Source organism: Artemia sp. Qi Xiang Cuo, chromosome 15 (genome assembly GCF_049724085.1).
Source record: "Artemia sp. Qi Xiang Cuo chromosome 15, ASM4972408v1, whole genome shotgun sequence".
Taxonomy (NCBI): Eukaryota; Metazoa; Arthropoda; class Branchiopoda; order Anostraca; family Artemiidae; genus Artemia; species Artemia sp. Qi Xiang Cuo.
In genome coordinates this window covers 37,837,646-37,863,683 of record NC_142808.1, presented here as the reverse complement: position 1 = coordinate 37,863,683, position 26,038 = coordinate 37,837,646, and the positions used below count along the sequence as shown (strand labels likewise).

The following is a 26,038-nucleotide window of genomic DNA, read 5'->3' as shown; positions in this document are numbered from 1 at the left end:
GTAAATGTAAAATGTGCAATTTCTTTTTATTTTATTTAAAATAAAATTTTATAAATTATAAAATCAAATTTGTATAAATTTTGTTTGTATAATGTAAAATTCTCCTACAGTAAGCTGGAGTTAGTTCTGTCCTTCATATAATATTTTATGCTGTCATACTTGTTGGACAATGCCCAAAACTTTCTGACTGTGATATGACCCTCTAATGCCAATTAACAGTCTCATTGCTAATGCTTTTTTTTTTACATCCAGGTAGTATTGGTATTATGAGTCAGTCTGGCAGTAGAGACAATGAAGCCATCCAACAAAGCATTGGAAAACGAGTGAAAAACAAAGCAATAGGGAAACCAGTAAGCTATAATTTTCAATTTCACAAATTAAATTTAATTAACATAAAGGGTCTGGGTTTGGATTATCAGTGACCATGCAAATTCTACAATCAAGATTATTGTTTATAATCCAGCACTGAATTATTTAATTGCCCTTAAAAAGCATAGTTCGGTAAATTCTGGAATCAAATTTATTTATGTTATTTACTATACTTCAGTATAGAAAGGGGGAAATAAAAATCCACTAAAGTAAATTTTTAAGCCACTCTGATTATTCAACAGAATGAAAAAGGTTATAAGCTCATCAGTAGCCATGAAAAATTCAGCCATTATTTGAAACTTCAATTAAATTTAAGTGGTTCTTTGCTATGTCATCAATACACTTGTTCCATATCAATTAGGCACTAGGATTTCTTCTTAGAAGATGTTCTTTCACCTTATTCTTAATTTCCAGTATTATAACTCTAAAAAATTTGGCCTAGAACTTGATTTGTAAAATCATTTAGCTTTGCATATGTCAAAAGCCTTGTCAGTGATGCTTTGTTATTGTTTAAAATCTCTAATGTAGGCCTATAATTTTCATTATTTCTTTCCTCTGTTGAAATTTTCTTTTTTTTCTTTTTTAGCGGTCTTTTTTTAGGGGTTATATATATATCCCGCACCATCCAAAATCTCTTTTTTTTTTCTTTTTTTTATACTTTTTCCTATATTATCTTATAGGTTTTGTACAATTTACTTATTGTTTGTTTTTAGTCAAAGTTAGGTTAGTCTACTTCTTTAGAACAAAATTATGTTTATAGTTTTGTAATTATTCTACTCAAATAGGCAATCAGGAGGGAGAGGATGTGGATCCATTTCTCCCAAAATTATCTGAGTTTTTGTGCCTTTTCCTACAGTATCTTTTATGTTTCATATAATTTGCCAATCAACGTGTTTTGAATCATAGTTTTATCCTCTAAAATGTCGCCTTCCTCCCTGGGAAGTCTTCTGCTTTCATACCTGATCAAGTTTGCATACCAGAGGGCCCTCCCTAAGTCTAAGAGATACTACGATTTCTTAGGATTTGCTGTTTTTTCATATAGTTGGCATTTTTTTCTATTTACACACCCTTTTTCAAATGTGAGCCCTTTAAAATAAATTCCAGTATATGTGCCTGATACACATAAATATTAAAACACATATTCAAGGAGGCACACTTGTGCCTCTATAAAGAGGCGACCCACCACAATGTTAAGCGATTTCAGGTCCTAGAGGTCGCAGAGAGACGGCGGTAATCGCATTTTGTAGCCCAAGCTCAAACTAAGAAACTTGCAAAATTTCATCCTCCTCCGACTTTATCTTCATGGGGTAAACTGGGCCGGAAGTTTGGACCCTCCCACCACAGCTCCCCTTTAATGTTGTCTGATTGGGCTGAAATTTAGAGGTTAAGCTTTTCTAGGGCCCGGGAGCTTATCCTCGAAATTTCAGCTCAATCCGATCACTCCTTCCCTGTTTTCGAAAAACCAAATATAGGCTAGCCACTTAAAATTCATTTCTTTTTTTTCTTAGCCACGCCTACAGGCCACAGTTGGCAACGGATCCGGTTGAATGAGGACTCATTCGAAGCAGAATTTGACCTGTTAGGGCCTTTTGATATTTTCAGACCGAAAAAATTATCCCCCGAATTTACATTTACGAAAAACCTCGTTTTCCTATATTAGCTCATGTTAATTTTTCCCACCACAAACCCCCTTTAACGTTGTCTGATCGGGCTGAAATTTAGAGGATAAGCTTTCCTGGGGGCTGGGAGCTTATCCTCGAAACTTCAGCTCAATTTGATCACTCCTTCCCGGTTTTCCAAAAAACACATATCAAGATTTTTGAGAATTTGCTTGCGTCGAAAGTAGCTTGAATTTGCTAAACAACAATCACTACTGTGTTTGTATAGTCCAGCGGCTGATACTCCCGACTTTCAGGCGGAAAACACGGGTTCGATTCACCATCAGAGCAATTTTTTATATACTTTGAAAAGAAACTCAGTTTCTTTTTAAATTATTTGAAAAAAAATTACGTTTTCTAAAGAGTTAAAGAGGCTGAGTTACAAGGTCGACCCTTAAAACGTACAGGGATTAGGAGGCACAGTTGGGGGGCTGTTAAAGAGGCTGAGTCACAAGTTCGAACCTTAAAACGTACAGGGATTAGGAGGCACCCTGTACGACGTGATTTGAGTATTCAGGAATTAAAAGCCTTAACACAAGAATCTTCAAGAGTGGGGGGTTGGGGGGGGGCCGCCCCCCCACTTTAAATACAGAAACCATCACCTAAAAGGTATTACAGAAAAAATAAGTAAAAAAAAGTAAAAAAAAGATAAGAAAAAAAATGTAAAAAACAAAGTTTTATAAATATTTAAATAGTCTGAGTTACAAGGTCGAACCTTAAAACGTACAGGGATTAGGAGGCACTGATTGGGGGCTACCACCCCCCAAACCCCCGCTTTCGCAGCCTTTAAATATAAAAAAAATTTCTTTAAACTGAAAGTAAGGAGCGACATTAAAACTTAAAACGAACAGAAATTATTCCGTATATGAAAGAGGCTGTGCCCTCCTCAACGCCTCGCTCTTTACGCTAAAGTTTTTATTGTTAAAAAAAGAGTTGTGAGAAAGTCAAACTTTAGCGTAAAGAGCGAGGCTTTGAGGAGGGCACAGCCTCTTTCATATACGGAATAATTTCTGTTCGTTTTAAGTTTTAATGTCGCTCCTTACTTTCAGTTTAAAGAATTTTTTTTTTATATTTAAAGGCTGTGATTTAAAGGATTAGATCAGATATGATCTAAAAAGAGCTAAAGTATGATTTGTCTTCAAGTGGTATATGACTAAAGACTAAAGAGTCTCCAAATTTTGATAGTTTTTTCATTAATATTTGCTTTTTTGTCAAATGAAGTTGTACATAGACAAATACTGTGAAGCATTTTCGAACAATGTTTGGCTTTTTTCTCGTTCTAAGAAGTAGGTCCGCGTCCAGAGGGTCCAGACTACCTTCTGAAATCTTTAGTAGATAATTTCTTATATATTTCAATGTAATTTACACATTTTTTCAAAGCCCTGAATATGAAACCATCCCCCCCATCTAAATTGAAAAATACTATGATTTCCTTCATTTTTATATAATTACTGTTGCTATAGACAATTTGCTGCTGCACCAAAGTGCCTGAGGCCAATACAGCTAAGCAATGTTCCTTTTCCATCCCAGTCTATTCAAAACGTCTATCGTTTACATCCTCCCAAGAAGCTCCTGTTTCCATTCAATCCTTCCTTACGTCCTCCTTTCGCCCCATTTGGGGATGGCCTGATTTTAGGTAGACCATAGGTGGTTGACCAAAAAGGACAATCTTTGGCAACCTGCCATTCTTCATCGGAAGAACATGTCCTAGCCATCTTAACATTTCCATCATTATAGCCCTAGTAGAACCACATTTTTGTAATGCAGCTCACTGTTTGAAATACGGTCAGTCAGACTGGTATGTAGAAGAATCTGTAAATAATTCTTATGTTAAACATCTAACAAATCCTCTATTGTAGACCTATCTTCCTATTCTTCTAAACTTTTTGACTCTCTTTCTCTGTCTCTCTTTCACACTCTTGTCTCTCTCTCTACCTCCCTCCCTCCCTCCCCCCTCTCTCACACTTTCTCTCTCTCTCCTTCTCTTTCTCTCTCTCTCTCTCCCTCCCTCCCTCCCTCCCTCCCTCTCTCACACTTTCTCTCTCTCACACTTTCTCTCTCTCTTTTCTCTCTCTCTCTACCTCTCTTTACATATATGTTATATGTAAACGTGTTTATTCTTGAAAACGGTGTTGTCCAATGCCAAATTTTTCAATTAAACTTATTTTTGAGGATCAATTAGATGGACATTTACATTTGTATAAACCTGCAACAGAAGGTGACGAGTTTACCATCGACGATGATTCCAAACTTTTGAGAAACAGAAAATTTCGAACGAAAATACGTCCAGAGGAAGAAACTGGAAATCAGGAATACACACAGAAATTGATTCCTGCTACTGAAGAGAGATTTCAAAAACTAGTCTCAAAGGTATTTGTTGTCACTAATTTATTAAATTCCTTTTCTTTTTATTTTGTTGTTATAAGTGCATTATTTTTTTTTCTTTGGCTTGTAAATCTGTTTATGTATCCGATTGGCGTTATTTATACCCGCACACTTCTGGAAAAGGTAGCGAAGAAGCTTTCTAAAAGCATTCTGACGAATCCTTATCCATCCCCTCATCCAAACATTCTGACTGTTCTTTGCTCTTTCAAGGAAAACGAAGTCTTTAGTGTCAAACTCAATTAACACCAAGATTGAGAAAGCTTGCAATAATTTATTTATTATTCCTTTTCTTCAAGTTGGACGATTAAACCTTGAAAAGAAATCGAAAATGATGTTGATTGAATTTGCACACTAGGAATTGCCATGGCCTAAACCCCTGTACAGGAGAATTACAGCCCCCCAACTTGAAAATCACTTTGCTGAATGGGAAGGACTGATGTGTGTCGTTTTTTTTTTTTTTTATTATATTTTTTTTTTAGAGGTAATCATTTTGAACGAGTCATTGTAGAATACTAGAAGAGGGCTCATTTGAGAAGAATTCTAGTGCTCTTTTTAAGTAACAAAAGAGATCGGGCCACAAAAAAAGTAGCGTTTTCTCCAATTTTGCGTCACCAAACGTCAATTCCTGGAGATTTTAAATTTTAAAATAGCCAGTGAATTTTCCATGGTTCTAGCACACCTAATCTTGATAACCCTCAGATAAGTGGTGTTTTCTGTATTTTAGTGCCACAAAACATTAATTTTTGACAATAGAGAGCCAAAAGGCCAGAGGATGGGAATTCGGGGATAATCAACCAATTTTCTATGATTTACCCTAAACAGAATTTTTGAGTCCCCCATCTTAGCAAACCACAGGAAAGTGATGTTTACTGTCACTTTGCGTCTAAAAGCTTCAATTTTGCGCAAAGATGGTCAAAATGCCAATAAGTACAAAATTTAAAAGAGCCACCCCATTTTTTGTCGCCTGGAAACAAACACAGGATATTTTAACCCCCCCCCCCCACCCATTTTTAAAAACGATATATTTAGTTTTTTACTTTAGCCTGTTATCATCAATTTAAGTTAGAAACCCCCTGGAATTTTGAAAAACTTGATTATGGCTGAGAGGAATTTGAAAACGAATGACTACGGGTGTTTCTGCTAAATTCCAATGAAGGAAGCGATCAAAGAGACTTGTAAATATATCGTGGTAATTAACCGTCCGTAAAAACCAAAGCTTTTGTAGTTTGTAATGTTTTAATTTTGTTTCTACAAGGACAAGCAGGCTACCGCAAGATTACAGAAAGATGTTTAATGGATTAATTAAATGCTACTGCCTCTTATGAATTGGTCTTCATAACTCCTTTGCAAAGAGCCATACTTCCAAATAACATCTTTTACTACCATTTCTTGAGTGGAAACGCTATAAAGCATTACGAGGATACTATTGTAATCTTCAATGTTGAACATCTTTAACTTGGGGCTAACGATCCTCCTTCTCGTATACTACCTCTACCCGGAAATCGGAGCAGAAATAGAAGTTTCTACTCCTAAAAGAACATTCACTAATTTTTTTTTTTTGGGGGGGGGGGCGGGGGTCGGTTTTGTTTTTAGTAAAGCATTAGTTTTAAAATTCTACAAGTATTAGGAAATTTCACGGGTCATTATTTGAGCTAGTTTTGTAATATATCTTGCTTAATCGATGAAGCAATAATTTTTGTTTATTTTAATTCAAATTCGCTCTTTACTTTCGGTAAGAAATACTTTGATGTTTACGAATATCAACGCAACAAATATCGCTAGCACAAAAAGTGATAACACTAGAAATTTAAATAAGGGCTTACGTCCTGAATTTTTGCTTCCTAACAAAATCGGAACTAAAAGAAATGTTTTCTTGGAATTATTTTGCAAGGTTGAGTTAGAAGAGACCTGATACATCTTTTCTATTTAGAAGTAAAAACTATTTTGTCAGCACAATTTTTAATTGCGAATGGAATCAAATTTCTAACCTTTTAGTCGGATAAGGAAGAGGCTAAAAATAAATTCATTGATAGGTATTGGAAGAGACAAAGCTTTTGATGGCTAGGCTTCTTCTTCTGAAGAGAACAACGTGTCTTAAAAACGACCTGAAAAATGACTTGACCTTAGGATTTTCGATGTTGACTTATCAGTTATTGTATCTGACATCTCCTATTTTTTTCCTTGTTTTAGTTGAACTATCGATTAAAACCAGGCTGTGGTGAAGCAGTTTACCTGATTGGAGTCGAAGATGATGGAACGTTAAAAGGAATAAATGAGGCTGAAATGCGTAAAAGCATGAGAACGCTAAGGTACGGTATGAAAATTTTTCGACTTTTTGATGATTAAGAATATTTTGTGGACTAACGTATTTTTTTGCTGAATTTGAACCATATTATTGACAACCGTAACATAACTATAAATTTTCTATTTCCGATGGCGTTTGCGCGACAATTCAATGCAGATTTGTTTTCAATCTAGTTATTTCGACTACAGTTGTTCTTAAAAAGAAACATTTAAAGTTTTAATCAAAGTTGGGGCATTTCTGGGAGAAAAGAAAAGGGAAAAACTGTAGGTGCTAGAAAAATGTGAATACTTTGTTTAAATTTGCACAAAAAGATGCTATAGAAATCCTTAAAATAAATTCTTAAACTGAAGATCACCCGAATTGTCTAAAAATGACAAATTTTAAAATTACTTAGTTACAAACTTTAAAATTGTGGTGGATTTTTTGGGTGAGGACACAATAAAAATTAAAACACTCAGAAATTGTCCTAAATATTAATGATCTTCCACCTAAATCCCACTGCTCAAAAAATTGAGCCGATTTTAGCTGTATTGATTCGTGACGCACGAAAATCGGCCTAACATTCTTTTGCGTCACTGATCAGCTTGAAACTTATACTGTATAAAGACGGCCAGGTAGACCTTAATGAAGACAAAACATTTAGAAAAAAGATTGGCGGTATTGATTATGACGCTAGAAACAATGGGAATTTTTTTTCCGGTTGGCTTGAAGTTACAAGGCACATAAAATAGACCCTGGGATGTCCCCTTGTTTCAGTGAATTGAGGTAAAAAAGAGAAAAAGAAGTAGTAGCATAAATTCATGGCTCAAAAATAAAAATAATAATTTCTCCAATTGACATGAAACTTTCCTGGCTAGTAGACAGGGACGGACCTCTTGAATAAAGACAAAACATTAAAAAAAAAGTTTTATCGATTTGTAATGCTCGCAAAAGGCCCAAAATTTTTCTCTCCGATTCGCTTGTAGCTCAATTGGCAAGCAGACCTGCCAAACGAACATCAACCAGGATATATTATTAAAGAAAAACATGGCTGCGGTGGACCTGCGTTTTGGGGTCCATATTGAATATCTTGAAAGAGAAACTGGGGCAGGAGTGGAGGAACTTGGGCCTTAATTTAGGCAATTTAGTCATACAGATTGAAAGTTCTTGTATGACAGAGTGCATACAGTGAAATATGTTCATATTTTTTTTTTTTATTAGAATGTATCTATGAAGCCTGTGTATTATATTGATCCCCTTTGGGTGCTGTAATTTGTGGTCCTTCCCACTCGAGCTGTACTTATGTCCCCCTGAAAGGTGCATTTTTTTTGCAAGCTAGCCTAATTTCGCATGACAAAGGTATTGTCCAGCACTACAGAGAAGCTGTTGAAATTTATAAATACCAACATTCAGGTCTAGCTTTAAACAGAGATTCCGGTGATTTAAGAATAAACGAGGCATATTTCGGTTTTCTCAAAAGAGAAGCCAATACTTTAGTAATCCCTGAAATAAGCCTTGAACCACTTTACCAGTCATATAATCAAACACGTGAACAGCCCCTTAGGTCCCAAAGGGTGTCTGCAAGAAATGCAATAATTAAAATTCGAAATCAGATGACATAGTTCTCCAACTTGTTTAATTGCTGGTTCGCTTTGTTTTTGAGTGAATGAATTGTTTTCTTTTCTTTTCTTCCTCAGTTGACCGCTAGTATCCGTCGATGGCAGTTTCATAAATTTTTTGGATTTCGTGCAAATCGCGGATATTGGCGAATAACTCGCTTTTATGGTTGTTAGGTATTGGGTTTAAATTTTTATAATTTTTGGCTTCTATTGAATTTTATTCATCTTTTAAAGATGAATGTCAAACGTTTCATCCCAAGCAACTAATTGTAAACAAAATTGAAAACAGATTGTAAATCTACCACTAGAGAATGAGTTAAGACAAACTCATTTACTCCTTTCCGCTTTTAGTACGCAGTTGCAATGTCCCTCTTCCACTTGGAAATGAAAAATATTGGGGTAAAATTAGAGGAAATGAGCTTATAGATGTAAAGACCTGACTCAATTTCAAAACAAATATCAGTACTAAAAGCGGAGCATTCTAGATTTTCAGCTTGGATTAACGAAATACTATCAGATGTAATAAAAAAGACAGCTGCTACAAGAGCAAAAGATAAAATAACTTCAAAGAAGTAGCTGTCAATAGAAAGAAGCTTGAGAGGTTTAAGATTGAAAGGAAAAAACATATTTATTCAAATAGATCCATCGTCGCCTGGCTCAAGTCTTAGAGCTGATGCGATCGAGTGTCTCAACATAGTTATCCCGCCATGGTCAGCCACAGTAAAATCTGTGAAACATACAGACTCCTCTCCAAACAAAACAAAAAAAGTCTTGATTCAGAATTCAAATTTGACATTAAAAGTCCGCAGTATTCTAATCAAAACTTGACTATGGTGAAAATGAACTATTGCCAATAAGAAGACTACTTATCCAAATAATGAAGCAAGCATGATCCGAAGGTTACAAGGATACGAGGCTCAAAGTTGTGAGACCTCCGATTTGAAACATAATATTTAACAGAGTCAACGAAGTAGGGTTGACTTAGTATAGAGCGATGTTTCTCCCATGCATTTTTTCCCCTTCATTATATAGAACAAAGTGTCGAAGAAACTTCTGGGAAGGCTCATTCGAACACACATTAGAAGTGCTAGTGCTCTTTTTTGGGAGCCAAATCCACTCAATAGGCACCTGTTACCTCTTCAGAACTGCATTTACCCCCCTCCCCCCTCAATAACATTTGGTGCCAGATCAAAATTGCACCTTTCAGGCCAGAACAAAATTTGCACTTCACTGAAAAAATACAAATGAATGTGCATTGTCAGTTTAATATACATATTCTGATATTTAGTAATCAAAATGTTAAAATTATTTAGTTTATTAAATTTATAATAGTAACAACATCTATATTTTTTCAGAAAAGGGCAAATTTTTTTCAAGTCATGGTAATGCATAGTAATTTTGCACCCAACTTATGTTAATTTTTGCTTGTTTTGAGTTTGATATGGCTATTTGTTGAAATGTCTGTTCGTTTTGAGTTTAAGTTATCCATCTATGATGGGTTGTGGTAGTTTCGAGCTTGGTAGAGTATTTGCTTTTATTTTTGATCATTTTTTGTTTAATGGAGTTCTCTACTTTTCTTTGAAAAACTTATTTTGTGGAAAAAGTTTTTTTTATTAATTTTTGTTTGTTTTATATTGACATAGTCTTTTCATGGAAAAAGAAAATATCACTTTAAATCGTTTTGTTTTTTAAGACATTATAATTTGGCCTGCTATTTGTATGCCGGAGAAAAAGTTTGAGCAATTTTTAACTACATACACCATTTAAAAAATCTGGACATAAATAGTACTGTTTAACTTAGTGTCATACCTCCTCTAGTTGACCTGAAATGGAAAACTTAATACCATTCGCAAAAAAAATCTGTTTAATTTCTTTGATAGCTTTGATACACTTACACTATTTTTATTTGGTTAAACTTTAAGAGCAGAAGTCGCCTCGAAAGTTTGAACATAATACCCTCAGTCGTTCTTGGGATACTGCTGAGACACCTTATTGGGAATTAGCATTATCACAGTGCATTTTGATTTAATCTTAAGGCAACATTTAGTTCATCAGCCCTTTCTGTTTTCAATCGAATGAGCCCCTTTCGAAGTTCCCACGACAACTCCTTTGATGCAAAGTGCCCTGGTCTAAACAACAACAATAACAAAAAATATTACTAATCACTTTCGACTATTAAAAAGGGCTCTAGCCCTTTGAATTTCCAATAGAATGAGCTCTTTTTGAAGTTTCTACGACAACGCCTTGTATAGAAACATTATATGCCCCCTGGGCATAACTTAAAACCGTTGCCCTGAGGGTTGTGGGGGAGTATCCTCCTCAAAAACATATTTTCTATCAGGAAATCAACTACGCTGAACAAAATGGCTATATCAAAATTTTGATTGGATGTGTTTGGGGGAATGATGGGCATGAAGGGGGGGCTAGTTGCCCTCCAATCACTTTTGACGATTAAAAAGGGCACTAGCCCTTTGAATTTCCAATCGAAATTTTTTGAAGTTTCTACGACAACGTCTTATGTGCCATAAAAACCTTATATGCCCCTAGGGGATAACTTAAAACCCTTGCCCTGAGGGTTGTGGGGGAGTGTTCTTCTCAAAAACATATTTTCTATCTGAAAATCAACTAGCCTACGCTAAACAAAATGGCTATCTCAAAATTTTGATTGGATGTGTTTGGGTGAATGATGGACGTGGGGGGGGGGGCTAGTTGCCCTCCAATTACTTTCAACTATTAAAAAGAGCACTAGCCCTTTGAATTTCCAATCAAATGAGCCCCTTTTGAAGTATCCATGACAACGCCTTCTATAAAAACCTTATATACCCCAGGGCATAACTTAAAACCCTTGCCCTGAGGGTTAATGGGGATTTTCCTCCTCAAAAACGTATTTTCTATGTGGAAATCAACTCCGCTGAACAAAAAGGGTATCTCAAAATTTTAATTGGATGTTTGGGAGAATGATGGGCTTGGGGGAGGGTTAGTTGCCCTCCAATAACTTTCGACTATTAAAAAGGGCACTAGCCCTTTGAATTCCCAATCGAATGAGCCTGTTTTGAAGTTTCTACAACAACGCCTTCTATAAAAACCTTATATGCCCCCAGGGCATAACTTAAAACCTTTGCCCTGTGGGTTGTGGGGGAGTATCCTCCTCAAAAACATATTTTCTATCTGGAAATCAACTACGCTAAACAACATGGCTATCCCACAATTTTTATTGGATGTGTTTGGGGGAATGATGGGAGTGGGGGGGAGGCTAATTGCCTACCAATCACTTTCGATTTTTAAAAAGGGCACTAGCCCTTTGAATTTCCAATTGAATGAGCCTGTTTTGAAGTTTCTACGACAACGCCTTCTATAAAAACCTTATATGCCCCCAGGGCATAACTTAAAACCTTTGCACTGAGGGTTGCGGGGGATTGTCCTCCTCAAAAGCATATTTTCTATCTGGAAATCAACTAGCCTACACTGAACAAAATGGCTATCTCAAAATTTTGATTGGATGTGTTTTGGGGAATGATGGGCGTGGGGGGGGGGGGGCTAGGTGCCTACCAATAACTTTCGACTGTAAAAAAGGGCACTAGCCCTTTGAATATCCAATCAAATGAGCCTGTTTTGAAGTTTCTACGACAACGCCTTCTATAAAATCCTTATATCCCCCAGGGCATAACTTAAACCCTTGCCCTGAGGGTTGTGGGCAAGTGTCCTCCTCAAAAACATATTTTCTATCTGGAAATCAACTACGCTGAACAAAATGGTTATCTCAAAATTTTGATTGGATTTGTTTGGGGGAATGATGGGCTTCGGGGGGGGGGATAGTTGCCCTCCAATCACTTTCAACTATTAAAAAGGGCACCACCCCTTTGAATTTCCAATCGAATGAGGCTGTTTTGAAGTTTTTACGACAACACCTTCTATAAAAACCTTATATGCCCCCAGGGCATAACTTAAAACCCTTGCCCCGAGGCTTGTGGGGGAGTGTCCTCCTCAAAAACATATTTTCGTTCTGGAAATCAACTACGCTGAACAAAATGGCTATCTCACAATTTTGATTGGTGATGTTTGGGGGAATGATGGGCCTCGGGGGGGATAGTTGTCCTCTAATCACTTTCAACTATTAAAAAGGGCAATACCCCTTTGAATTTCCAATCGAATGAGCCTGTTTTGAAGTTTCTACGACAATGCCTTTTATAAAACCCTTATATGCCCCCAGGGCATAACTTAACACCCTTGCCCCGAGGCTTGTGGGGGAGTGTCCTCTTCAAAAACATATTTTCGATCTGGAAATCAACTACGCTGAACAAAATGGCTATCTCACAATTTTGATTGGATGTATTTGGGGGAATAATGGGCGTTGGGGGGGGCTAGTTGCCCTCCAATGACTTTTGACTATTGAAAAGGGCACTAGCTCTTTGAATTTCCAATCGAATGAGCCTGTTTTGAAGTTTCTACGACAACACCTTCTATAAAAACCTTATATACCTCTAGGGCATAACCTAAAACCCTTGCCGAGAGGGTTTTGGGGGTGTGTCCTCCTCAAAAACACATTTTCTATCTTGAAATCAAATACGCTGAGCAAAATGGCTATCTCAAAATTTTGATTTGATGTGTTTGGGGGAATGATTGGCGTGAGGGGGGGGGGGGGTTAGTTGTCCTCCAATCACTTTCGACTATTAAAAAGGGCACTGAACTCGCGATTTCCAATCGAATGAGCCCCTTTTGAAGTCTCTACGACGACACCTTCTATATGAAGGGCCCTGCTTTAAAGAAAAAAATAATAATAAACTGTACATTGTGTCAACATTGATCTTAAATGCCCTCAGGGCATAACTTAAAACCCTTGCCCCGAATGTTGTGGGGGTGTGTCCTCCAAAAAAAGATATTTTATATCTTTAAATAAACACCGCTGAAACCAAGGGCTAAATAATAATTTTGAGGGTAGTTTGGGTGGGGAAGGAGGGGGGTGGGGGGGGGCTAGTAGCCCTCCAATCACTTTTGATTATTAAGACGGGCACAAGCCACTCCAATTTGCAATCGAATGAGCCCTTTCCGAAGTTTTTATGACAACTCCTTCGATACGAAGTGCCCGGTTATGGAGAAAAAAAAACAAAAAAACAAAACAAAAACACATTTTGCCCACATCGTTTTTTACTTAGGCAGCACTAGCGCGCTGTCTATGAAACACAAATACCAAAAAATATTTAAAATTTCTTTACTATATCTATTATGGTCGAACATCAAAAATATCCTCCACTTTTCGTATCAGATGAATTGTACAATCCTTTCAAAACCAGCGATGCAGCTTTTTTCGATTTTTCTTCAGTTCCATTTTTTTTTATCACAAATTCCGTAGTATGCTTTTTTTTAAAGTGACATGGCATTGGCATTAGGAGCAAGTGTATCAGGATTCTACGAAGAACCGGTGTCCACAGACCGGATTGTTCGGGAGGTGTTTGTTCGAAAGGTAAGGCGCATACATTTCTCCTACGATAAAACTTGGTTATAGAAGTTTAAACTGCTAGTAATTACCAATTTAATTATTTGAATTATAAACAAAGTTGCCTGCAAAAACATAAAAAGGAGGAAGTAATAAATGAAAAAAGAGACGAAATAAACAAATGCATTAATGAAACGACGAAACAACATGCAAGTACGGCCTAACTTGAGAAAATTGAAAAAAGCAGAGTGGCCTACGTACGCGTGTGCGTGTTTGTCATTTTTATAATTAATTAAAAAAACTTTCCACAAAATAAGTTTTTCAAAGAAAAGTAAAGAACTCCATTAAACAAAAAAAGAGCAAAACTAAAATCCAGTTTTGATTACTAAATATCAGTATATGTATATTAAACTGACAATGCACATTATATATTTTTATTTATATTTTTTTTCAGTAAATTGCAAATTATGTTCTGGCCTTGGGAAGGCATAGGAGTTTTGAGCCTTATATGCCCCTAGGGCATAAATTAAAACCTATACCCTAAGGGCTGTGAGGGTGATTATCATCCTCTAAGACCTAATTTCCAGAACTTTCAACTACGTTAAACAAAATGGCTATCTCAAAATTTTGATTGGATGAGTCTGGGAAAATGGTCGGTGTTAGTCTTTCTCCAATCACTTTCAACTATTAAAAAGGGCACTAGCCCTTTCAATTTCCAATCAAATGAATTCTTTTGAAGTTTCTACGACAGCACTTTCAATAAAAACCTTATATGCCCCCAGGTTATAACTTACAACCCTCGCCCTGAGGGCTGGGGGGGGGGTTGTCATCCTTACAGATCTAACTTCCAGAACTTTCTGCTACGTTGAACAAAATGGCTATCTGAAAATTTTGATTGGATGTGGGATTTTGATTTGGGGAAATGGTGGGTGTGAGAGGGGGGTTTGCTACCGTCCAATCACTTTCAACTATTAAAAAGGGCACTAGTCCTCTCAATTTCCAATCGAATGAGCCCCTTTTGAAGTTTTTACGACAACTTTATCATTAAAAACCTTATATGCCCTCAGGGCATAACTTACAACCTTTGCCCTGGGGACTCTGGGGGGTTTTTCATCCTTAAATATATAATTACCAGAACTTTCAACTACGTTGAACAGAATGGCTATCTCTAAACTTTGATTGAATGTGTTTGGGGAAATGGTGGGCGTGAGGGGGGAGGGGGTTAATTACTCTCCACTCACTTTCGACTATTAAAAAGGACAATTTCAATTTCCAATCAATTAAGCCCCTTTTGAAATTTCTACAACAACATTCTATACAGGCTGGGGGGGGGGGGGGTTCATCCTCACAGACCTAATTTCCAGAACTTTTGACTACGTTGAACAAAATAGATATCTAAAAATTTTGATTGGATGTGTTTAGGTAAAAGGTGGGAGTGAGAGGAGGTTAGTTGCCCTCAAATCACTTTCGACTATAAAAAAGGGTACTAGACGTTCGAGTTTCTAATCGAATGAGACATTTTTCAAGTTTCTAAGACAAAGATTTCAAAAAAAACCTATATGCCACCAGGGCATAACTTATAACCCTTGTCCTGAGGGCTGTGAGGGGGTTGTCATCCTCAAAGACCTAATTTACAGAACTCAAAACTACGTTGAATAAAATGGTTATCTCAAAATTTTAATTGGATGTGTTTGGGGAAATGGTGGGCGTGGAAGGGGTGTTAGTTGCATACCAATTACTTTCGACCATTAAAAAGGGCACTGGCCATTTGAATTTCCAATCGAATGAGCCTTTTTTGAAGTTTCTACGACAACGCGTTCTCTAAAAACTTTATGTACCCCCAGGGCATAACTTACAACCCTTGCTCCGAGGGTCTTGGGGGAGTGTCCTCCTCAAAACATATATTCTATCTGAAAATCAACTACGCTGAACAAAATGGCTATCTCAAAATTTTGATTGGATGTGTATAGAGGAATGATGGGCGTGGGGGGGGGGGAAGTTGTCCTCCAATCACTTTCGACTATTAAAAAAGGCACTAGCCCTTTGAATTTCAAATCGAATGAGCCTTTTTTTGAAGTTTTTACGACAACACCTTCTATAAAAAACCTTATATGCCCCCAGGGTATAACTCAAAACCCTTGCCCCGAGGGTTGTGTCTTCTTAACCTTAATGATGATCCTTCAACTTTGTAAAATAATCTTATTTCCTTTTAAAGATATCAGATGACCAAAATCGCATTGAAACAAGAGTTGCTGTTATCGGAAATGAAGACGCTGGAAAAACAACATTAATCAGTGTGCTGACGCACGGCTCATTGGATGACGGATCTGGTACTGCGCGTTTACATTTATTCCAGCACAACCATGAAATCGAAAGCGGAAACACCTCCTCCATCACCAATGAAATCTTAGGTTTTGATCAAGAGGTAAGTATTCTTAAAAGTTTGAAAAGCGTGCAATCTTTAAAAGTAGAAAATTCGTAATTCGTAAAAGAAAAACGTTCAACATTAAATAATTCATTTTCAACACTAATTGCGTCTTCCTTTGTTGTTTAAAAATTTGCCAAAAAAATTGCCTCATACCTCCTCTATCACCAATGAAATCTTAGGTTTTGATCAAGAGGTAAGTATTCTTAAAAGTTTGAAAAGCGTGCAATCTTTAAAAGTAGAAAATTCGTAATTCGTAAAAGAAAAACGTTCAACACTAAATAATTCATTTTCAACACTAATTGCGTCTTCCTTTGTTGTTTAAAAATTTGCCAAAAAAATTGCTGAGTTGCTCAATTTAAGCTGAATTTTCTATCTTGATAAGTTGGTTATAAAGCAACTAAAATCGTCAAAATTGGCAATTAAATTGTGGCAATGATCTAATTTCACTCCCATGTCAATCTTGGGTTGGGTAGGATGCACCAATATAAATTATATTAGGAGCTCATCCACCCTCTCGTTCTTTCTCGAAGACTGGGACTCGAAGACTGTGACAATAAGATTTTCGCTTGGAGCAGGTAGTGTTCTAATTTTTAATGACTGTTTTAGCTAGAAACGTTAGGTCCTTGTTATATCCTTTACCGGAAGAGCTCAACTCAACAACTACCTAGAATGCTTTTTTTTTAACAATGATTTCTCAATAATTTTGTGCAAAAAAATCAGATAGCTTGTATTTTCAATTCTAGCTCCTGATATTTATTACGTGACACTTTGTTATTCCACCTTAATGAAATGATGTTTAGCGCTGATATTGATTTTGGGAGAAAGCTAAATTGAAAAACGGGCTTTTAAGACGCGCTGAATTTAGTGGTATAATTTCTGTCCACATTAAGTACCTTCTCTGTAGGGGGGGAGCTCCTTTCTCGGCCAAATTTTTGATAAATAAAGGGAAAAATGCATCATAGATATTTAGTACTACTTGAGACGAGTATTAGACATATATTTTAAATAATTGGTAATCAGAGGCTTTTATTTAATAAAAACCCAATAGATGAGCTTTTTTTCAGATTGTCGTCTTTTAGGCCGAAGTTTCTCCTGTTAACTAGCACTTTTGAGTAGAATGATATCGTGCATGAGATTAAACATATTTTATTTATTTTGCTTTATATATCACTATTATTAGTTTATTACCTGTTAAGAAAACAAAGTATTTAAGAAACAGAGACAATATGAATTGTGCTTCAACAGTGCAATTATTAAGTTATGATTATCCACGTATGGTCAGATTTAATCCTGTGATGTCTGAATTTTAAATTTTTCCCATCAACAGCTAAGAAGGGAGCTGAAATATGGTGCTTCTTGGATATGCTGCTATTTTTGTGTCACAGTGGGAGCCGTAAAAGAAACTTAATATATCTGTAAAATTCACTTCATATGGTCTGCTTTCCTGTTATTGAAATTTTCTAGAAAAGAACCAATACTAAAAGATCTAAAAGAACCAAACCAGAACTAAAAGGAGTTGCGGTATCATTAAAAAGCAAGTAAAGCAAAAAATGGCCGATATGATTCTTTTAGGCAACAAACATCCTGTATAGTTCCCAAAAACAAGAACAGAAGTTGTAAGTCAGAGATATTCAAGTACCCTTTAACGTGGATGAAATAAGGAGGTCCTGGTACATGATTGACTTGTTGGGCTAAATCATGGGATCATCAAGATTGAAACTGACGTTACTTGGTAACTTGTTGATGGGACTGTTAACAAGAAAGAGTTCAGTCTTTGATTGTTTAAAATAAATGTCCAATGGCATTGAAGGCCTCCACAAGTGATCCATAATATTGATGTCTAGTGGGATTAGTTTAGCACACCATGAGCAAAGTTTAGCGGCAAAAGGCTGGTGCAACGAAGAAAGATCATGGGATTTATTAATTATGTTTCCAAGGAGTTTATACCTGTCATAGAATTCTAACGACCTCTGTAATACGAAAAGTTCTAGGTTCCAGGTATTCTAATGAAAAGTTCAAACTTAGTTACTGATCTCACCTTTTGAATTGTCAAGTTTAACTTCGCTAGTCCTTCTTTATACGATTTTCAAGCTAATGTATTTCCCTTGTTGTTCAAGCCAAGGGACGGTAAGTTCCCTATATAGGGTCTTGGCCAAGACAGTTCTAATATTGTAGTTCTTGTTTTGATCTGACTCTAGTTTTAGGAGTTATGGTCTATTTTATTACTTGACGTTATTGTCTCTTACTAGGTTTCTAGCTACTGCTGCAACCCGAATGAATAAAAAGGACCAAGTATAATATTGTCTTATTCTGAATAATAACAAGTCAATAATCAGAACTTGTAGATTGTCCAGAGTGTTGCACATAGATTTGAGAAGGTAAAAACGCAAGCTTATTATTTTCATATTTTAAAAAAGTTAAAGTGGATTTTTATTTTAGGGAGAGGAAATTGATTATCAAAGTTGCTGGAATGAAAGAGAAATTTGCGACGGTTCTGCCAAAATTGTCCAATTTACAGATTTACCTGGACGTAAGAAATATTTCCACACCATGATCCATGGAATCACTGCATATAGTCCACATTACGCCATGCTAGTCGTTAATGGCACTACTGGTGTTAATGAAACCGAAAAAGAATATTTAGGTAAGGCGAACAGACTAGTTTCCTTATTCGATATGCTTTCAAAATAAAATAGGATATGGATGGCTATGTCTATGAAAAAAATTCAGTTGGATCCGTCTGACATGTTTAGCAGAAAGATATGCATCTTCAATTTTGTTTGAAGCAAAATTTTAACCTAGTAAAGACCAAACCATGGCTTGTAAAATCTGACATTCTTGAGAAAAAACACGCCGTACATGAAACTCTAGTTAGAGTGAGAGAAATTTTCCGATTGCCACTAATCTGGAAAAAAGTTTTCTTTAAATTGTCTTTAAGGTCTTTCTTGACTCTCCTACTCTTGTTTTCACCCCCCAGCCTCACCCTTTAGCGCTGGCGGTGCGATGTAAACCATGCGTTGTGGTGTAAAGTGTCATATGTTACCAAAAATGGTATTTTTGGTGCCATTTCTGAAGTAGAAATCCTAGGAAATATAAACAGCCCACCATTGAAATTATTGTCATTAAAAATTCTTCACTGGAGGTTTACAATCTTCTATCGTGGTTATAGCCATTGCTGCTATATAGTAAAGAACAGATCACGACCCATATTTCAATTTACAAAGCGTTTTTATTGCTACAGCTCTTTCAGATCTGGTCACTACAATAAGTCTAATGCAATTTGAAACTCTCTTGTCTCAATGCCATTCATCTCTCCTGACACACTAGTGAACAAGCATGCCTTAAACCAGGGGCTCCCAACCCTTTTTACTCTAGAGCACATTCTAAAATATCGGTAGGGGGCGGGCACCACCTATTTTAAATCCACAAACTACTTTCATAACTTGTCATTTTTCCATAATTTGCTTTCTTATTTTCTTATCGTCATAATGTATTAATAAATAACAAAAAAAAATGTTTCAAATTAATAAAATTATTTGGCATTTTTTTCAAATTGCATACACACAGAGAAATGTATTTACAAAACAAAAAAAATATAATAAAGTCAATATGATCTTTGGCATTGTATTTCATTGGCCAGAGCTTCATATATAGGAGCGTATGACGATAATCCTGTTAGCAGACAATCATAAAGATGCTCATCGGTGAGTCGAGATCTATATCTTGATGTTATTAAGTTCAAGTTTGAAAACAATGATTTGCATAAAATGTCGAATCGAAAAATGATTCAATTTTATATGCCGCTTTTTTCAACAATGGGAGAGATTGCAAAAATCTCTCTTCGAACTGTTTTTTTAACGCTTGAAATTGCTTAATAAATAATGTCCCATTTAATTCATTGTCAGCTAGCATTTTCTTCATATGTGGGAAATGTACGAGAGAATTGATCTGCAGATGTGATATCAACAAATCCAGTTTAGCTTTAAATGACTTTACAGAGCTTATCATTTCAGATATGCTTTTGTCTTTACCCTGCAACTCCAAATTTAAGGAATTCAATTTTCCCATGATGTCTGTGAGAAAGCCCAAATCAATCAGCCAGCCAGAGTCAGCTAGTTCATCATAATTTTCCTTCCTATCGTGTATAAATGTTTTTATTTCTTCAATTAAACTCACAAATCTTGTAAGAACCTTTCCTTTACTGAGCCAACGTACTTCAGTATGCAGAATAAGATCATGTTTTTTATCTTCAGTATCTTCTAACAGGGCCTTGAAAAGTCGGTTTTACAAAGAAGCTGCTTGAATAGAATTGATTATTTTTGTAACTATTTTCATGACGTGTTCAAATGGCAAAATTTTACAACACAGAGCTTCCTGGTGGATAGTACAATGGTAGGACATGAAGTTTGAAAATGAATCATCCTTCATGCAGAGGGCACGAATCCTTTGTTTTCACCCATCATTGCTAGTGCCCCATCAGTGGTTATTGCAGACAGCTTGTGCAAAGGCATATTTATTGACTTGGCGTATGTTTTGAATGTATTATAAATATCCTCACCTCTTACCATTGCAAACACATGGTTTCAGAGACCTAATATAGCCAAGTACACCTGGTATAGCAATGATGGATCAACGAAGAAGATGCTCGACTACATCATCATACGCCGGCGATAGCTGTCTTTTGTGCAGAATTGTCGCACCTACCGAGGCGCCGAACTTGGTAACACCGAACATCGTCTTGTTGCAGCCAAAATCCGGCTTCGCCTTAAAGCTACAAAACCCAGCCAGAAACATCGGAAAATTAATACCTACCGTATCCAGCAAGACCCCGTTTTGGCTAAGCAGTATCAGGTCGAAATATCGAACAGATTTGAGTTTCTTACGCAATGCGATGATAGTGAAGGTGTGTGAATGCTCTTCAAAGAGAATGCTCTTGCAGCAGCAACTAGGGTTGCTGGAATGAAACAGCGTAAGAAAAAAGACTGGATCAGCAACGAGTCCCTCGTTATTATTGATCGCAGACGGGAAGCCTGCCTTCGCGGGGACATGACAGTGTATAGGCAATTAAATAAGGAGCGTAACATGATGCTGCACAAAGACCGTAAGACCTTTATTGACAAAAAAGCACGCGAGCTCCAAGAGGCCGCAAAAAAAGGACATCGGAGCCACATATTAGATCCTCCGTGAGCTCTCAGGACAGTACACTCAAACTACATCGTATCTCCGTAACACCAATGGTGAAAATATTTACGACAAATCACAGTGCCTTTCCAGTGGGAGCAACACTTCGAGAAGCTACTGAACTCAGACCCACCTGACCAAATTGACGACGAGATTACTGCTGCGGCTGAGAATGCTACACCTGCCCCCGATGGCACTGAATTTACAGCAGAAGAAATTAAAGCAGCAGCACGAAAACTGAAGAACAACAAAGCGACTGGAATATGTGGCCTGGCATCAGAACTCCTTAAAAATGGCGATTCATTCATGACCCTCTGGCTACAAATGCTGTTTAATACTGTGTGGCACTCTGAAATAATACCATCAGACTGAAAGACTGGCTTACTTGTGCCAGTCTACAAGAGGAAAGGAAGTAAAGCAGAATTTAATAATATTGTGGAATAACTCTGCTCTTGGTACCTGGCAAACTCTTCACCATGCTGCTCCTCAAGCAGGCAACAAAGTACCACCATCCCCTTTGTCGCCACCAGCAAGCTGGATTCATGCCGGGTAGGTCCACTACTAAGCAAATCCGTACAATTAGACAGCTGATAGAGAAAACTCTAGAATGTAAAAGGAAAGCATACATTGCCTTCGTCGATTTTCGATCTGCTTTCGATACTGTTAACAGACAGTCACTGTGGTTGATCCTTCAATCTGCTGATGTACCTAGGAAAATTGTCAATCTGTTCAAAGAACTACACAATAAGACCGAAAGTGCTGTTCTTGTAAATGGCCAGCTCTCATCACATTTTCAAGTAAGAAAAGGTGTTCGGCAAGGCTGCGCTGCTGCGCCCGAACTCTTCAACTGTGTCATGGACCATGTTCTCAACAAAACACGGCTGGCGCATCCGTTTGGCATCGATTTTGCTGGAAGAGTTCTGTCAGATGTTGAATTTGCTGACGATGTTGCATTGGTATGCGAAAATCTCACTGACATCAAAACTGCACTGGAAACGCTTGCATCTGTTGCAGGAAAACTTGGTTTAAATGTAAACTGGACCAAGACCAAAATATTACCTGTGGACAAGACACCATGCAGCCCCCTGACAACTATAGAAGTATGTGGCCAAGATGTTGAGATAGTCAAGCAGTTCACCTACTTTGGTTCAATTGTTTGCTCAAACGGAAATCTAGATGCAGAGATATCAGCAAGGGTGGCAAAGGCGAACGCCGTTTTCGGCCACTTACTGAGAGCAATATTTCACAAAACCCAGATCAGCCGTCTCACGAAAGCTCGCATCTACTCTGCCTCGGTAGCAAGTAACGTGTTGTACTCGTCAGAGACTTGGCCTTTAACACAGTCGCAGATCATGAAGGTAGATGCTGTCCAGACAAAACACCTCCGCAAAATTGAACGTGTTTGGCGGCTCGACACGGCAGAGAAATTGGATACGCTCCTTTCCTTTAAATTACCACCCCTGTCCGAACAGCTTTATTCCCGCTTGCTGCGGTGGTATGGTCATCTACTTCGCCTATCCACTGAAACACCTACACGATTTATATTTGACTTTGATCCAACTGCAAACGGCTGGTAGAGCCCCAGTGTTGGACCACATATGAGATGGGTGGATATCATCCACGAGCGACTCACGGCGGAGGGCATTGACCCCAATGAAGCTCCTACCCTGGCACTAAACAGGCCACTCTGGAGACGACTGACGGCGCTGACGTGTGGTTCCCTCTACGCTGGCGACGCTGCCGAGCAAGAGCTTTAAGTCTAGTAAGTCAAGTCACCCCTTGTCTGTCCTTTCCTAGGTAATATTTGTAACATATCCTCTTTTACTGTGAAGTTACTAAACACCATTCCCACCATAACTGCTAACTGTGTGGTGTGTGATATATCTGTTGACTCGTCAAATTGTAGCGAGAAACCATTCACATATTTCCAAGTCAGTTTTTAACTAAGTTTCTATGTCTGTTGAAATTGCATGTATTCTTCTTGTCACTGTGTTATTTGACAACTGTAAGTCTTGTATTGCTGAGACAATCTCACATTTGTTAAAACATCCATCAAACAAACAATCGGCACCAGTCAAAAAAGTTCCTTAAACAACTCACCATCGATGAAAGGTTTCTTCTTTTTTGCAAGCATTTGAGATATTTTCAAAGAAGCAATAGTGGCCTTTTCAGAAATTTCCACATGTCTAGTGAAAACAGTCTGTTGTGCTGTTAGACTTGATTTGAGATTACAATTTTTTTTCTTACTTCAGATATAAGAAGATAATTCACATTTAAAGTACCATGATTTGTCTGAAAGTGTCGTTCAACGTTATGTTTTTTTTTGGCACTGCAATGTTACCACCACACAACAAACAAACGCATTTATTTTTCAAATTAACGAAACAATATGATTCCTCCCAGTCAGTGTTAAAATTATAGGTTCGTTGTCTTTTACTTGGTCCACTCATTTTGGGGCTAAAATGAATAACAATAATAAAAAAAAATAATTGAACTACAATGTAATATCAATGTTATAGTGCAAGTCTGTTCTGCATTATATGCATAAATATATTATAACAAGAACTACAACTATCTCCTCAACAAAATAGTTTATTCAAGATCATTTCTTATGAAATCACGAAATAACGCACCTCGCTTTTAGCCTGTTAATTATTTTTTTTATAGAAAATTCCTAATTCGTGTTTCGTCTGACGAACATGTCTCTAATCTTAACTGTCGCGACCCGAACAGGGCAGCAATCACAAATTCACAATTACAGCAACGCGGTTCCAGGCAGGGAATGCTTTTGCGCATCACTCCATATAAACGCGGCAAATCCAAAGTGAGCAGATGATCGCCGAAGCAATCAGAGTTATTTGCCTTGTGATTTAGCGCCTTTGCTGTTTATCGGATCAGTTCTTGGCGTTCGTTCCATTCGTTCACTTTCACAATTATCACGTTCACAATTATCAGGAACTGATAATTCAGTTCCTCGAACGGAACCTCTACATGTACTGTATCTGTAGTGGTTTATAAGCTTTCTATTGCAGGTTTGGCATATGCTTTAGAACTTCCTGTGTTCGTTGTAATCACAAAGATCGATTTGGTGGATCATGCTTTAAAGGAAACATTGAAGCATCTGGAGGATCTTCTGAAGTCCTCTAGAAAAGCTCCCTTGAGGTAATCTTTGGTCATAATTCTTAATAGACAAGTCTTAATATCTTAGACCGAGAAACTGGCTTTCTAATTGCTTTTGTTGACGAAAGTGATTTTGAAATTGTCGAGATCCAACGTGACACGGAATTTTGGAAAAAGATGTTGCCAAAGCTCCAATTCTTTTGGGAACATTGCTTGCTACCTTAGCTTGTTGACTCAAGGTTCGTACGAAATATGGACATTCGTGAGCTTTCTGAGGTCAGAGAGGGTCAATCAAAACTGAAAGAAAAAAAAGATGATCTCTGTAAAGAAACGGAGAATTGACGAAACCTAGTTTCAATGCTTGTCTAATCCCCCTGCTCATCTTCCCTAGGACAATTTGCCTATTCTTCACAGGTAAAAAATTGTCACCAAAGAGAAATTAAGATAAATAAAAATAATTTTTATTGGACGTTTCTACTATGCTGAACAAAATGGCTGTCAAAACTTTTATCAGAAAATGTTTGAGACAAAAGAGCGTGGTAGGAGCGCTAGTTGCTCTCCATTCATTTTGATCACTTAAAAGGTTACTAGAGTTTTCAATGTCCGTTACAATGAACCTTTTTCCATTATTCTAAGAATACTGGTTCGATAAAATTATCACCAGGGGAAAAAACTAACAAAACAAAGCAAAAAATAAATAAGCACACATCCGTGATCTTTCTTCTGGAAAAAATATATACAGAGTTCCACGTTTTCGCAGATGGAACTTTGGAACTTCTACGATATGGTTCTCTGATATGCTAAATCGTATGGTGCTATTTTGAATAAAATTCATTGACTTTTCAGGGAGATTCCTTCTTTTTTTCAAATACCAGGCAAATTCTCTCAGGCTCTGTTCTTTTGAAGGGTAACATTAAAGTTAATGAATCTCATATATTTGGAATCAGTATGAAAATCTAATTCTTTAGATGTATCTTATATTATCAAAATTCTGTTTTTAGAGTTTCGGTTACTATTGGGCTGAGTTGCTCCTTACTTACAGTTTGTTACCACGAACTGTTTGATTTCAAAACCCCTTCAGTTAAGTATGAGAAATCACGTTTTTTCAACTGAAAGTAGGGAGTATCATTAAAACATAGAACAAACATAAATTATTATGTATATAAGGGGGATGCCACCTCCTAAATACTCAACTCTTTACGGTAAAGTTTTTTTTTTTATTTCCAAAAAACTTCTGATTTTAATTAGAGGGTCCTTGTATTTCAGTAGTCTCTCTGGAAAAATTAAGGCAATAAGTCAAACTTTAGCATAAAGAGTAAGATATTGAGGAAGGGATAGCCACCAGAGATAAGTAATTATTTCTGTTGAAAAATCTCAGTGTTTCAAAATATCTCAGTCCCGTGTTTTTCTTACAAGTACAGCGTCTACATTGCCCGTCTTGAGTCAACCCGACCCCCCCCCCCTCAATGCGATTCCAGTTGGCAAGCTCATATAGTATGAACAATCTCAGTCACCCACTTGCCTGCAATTCATGTGGAAAAGGTCGGTCATTAATTTATG

The 26,038-nt window shown here is 37.0% G+C and overlaps 2 protein-coding genes across 2 annotated transcripts in view; one reads left to right on the top strand and one right to left on the bottom strand.

Moving 5' to 3' along the window:
- LOC148943638 (uncharacterized) overlaps positions 1-26,038 on the bottom strand; it is a 308,181-nt gene that overhangs the window by 199,184 nt on the left and 82,959 nt on the right. The window lies entirely within an intron of this gene.
- Positions 257-24,867, top strand: LOC148943644 (GTP-binding protein 2-like). The gene is made up of 7 exons (XM_089101571.1): positions 257-350; positions 4,200-4,397; positions 6,603-6,721; positions 13,683-13,776; positions 15,965-16,174; positions 18,617-18,821; positions 24,391-24,867. The coding sequence occupies exons 1-7, from the start codon at positions 267-269 to the stop codon at positions 24,522-24,524; spliced, it is 1,044 nt and encodes a 347-aa protein (XP_088957697.1). The 5' UTR covers positions 257-266; the 3' UTR covers positions 24,525-24,867.

What these genes read in the sequence shown, in the direction of transcription:
- LOC148943644 (XM_089101571.1), top strand. Translation starts at nt 267, where the DNA reads ATGAGTCAGTCTGGCAGTAGAGACAATGAAGCCATCCAACAAAGCATT. An exon ending in TTCAAAAACTAGTCTCAAAG is followed by an intron (nt 4,398 to 6,602) that starts GTATTTGTTGTC and finishes TCCTTGTTTTAG; the next exon opens with TTGAACTATCGATTAAAACC. An exon ending in AAAAGCATGAGAACGCTAAG is followed by an intron (nt 6,722 to 13,682) that starts GTACGGTATGAA and finishes TTTTTTTTAAAG; the next exon opens with TGACATGGCATTGGCATTAG.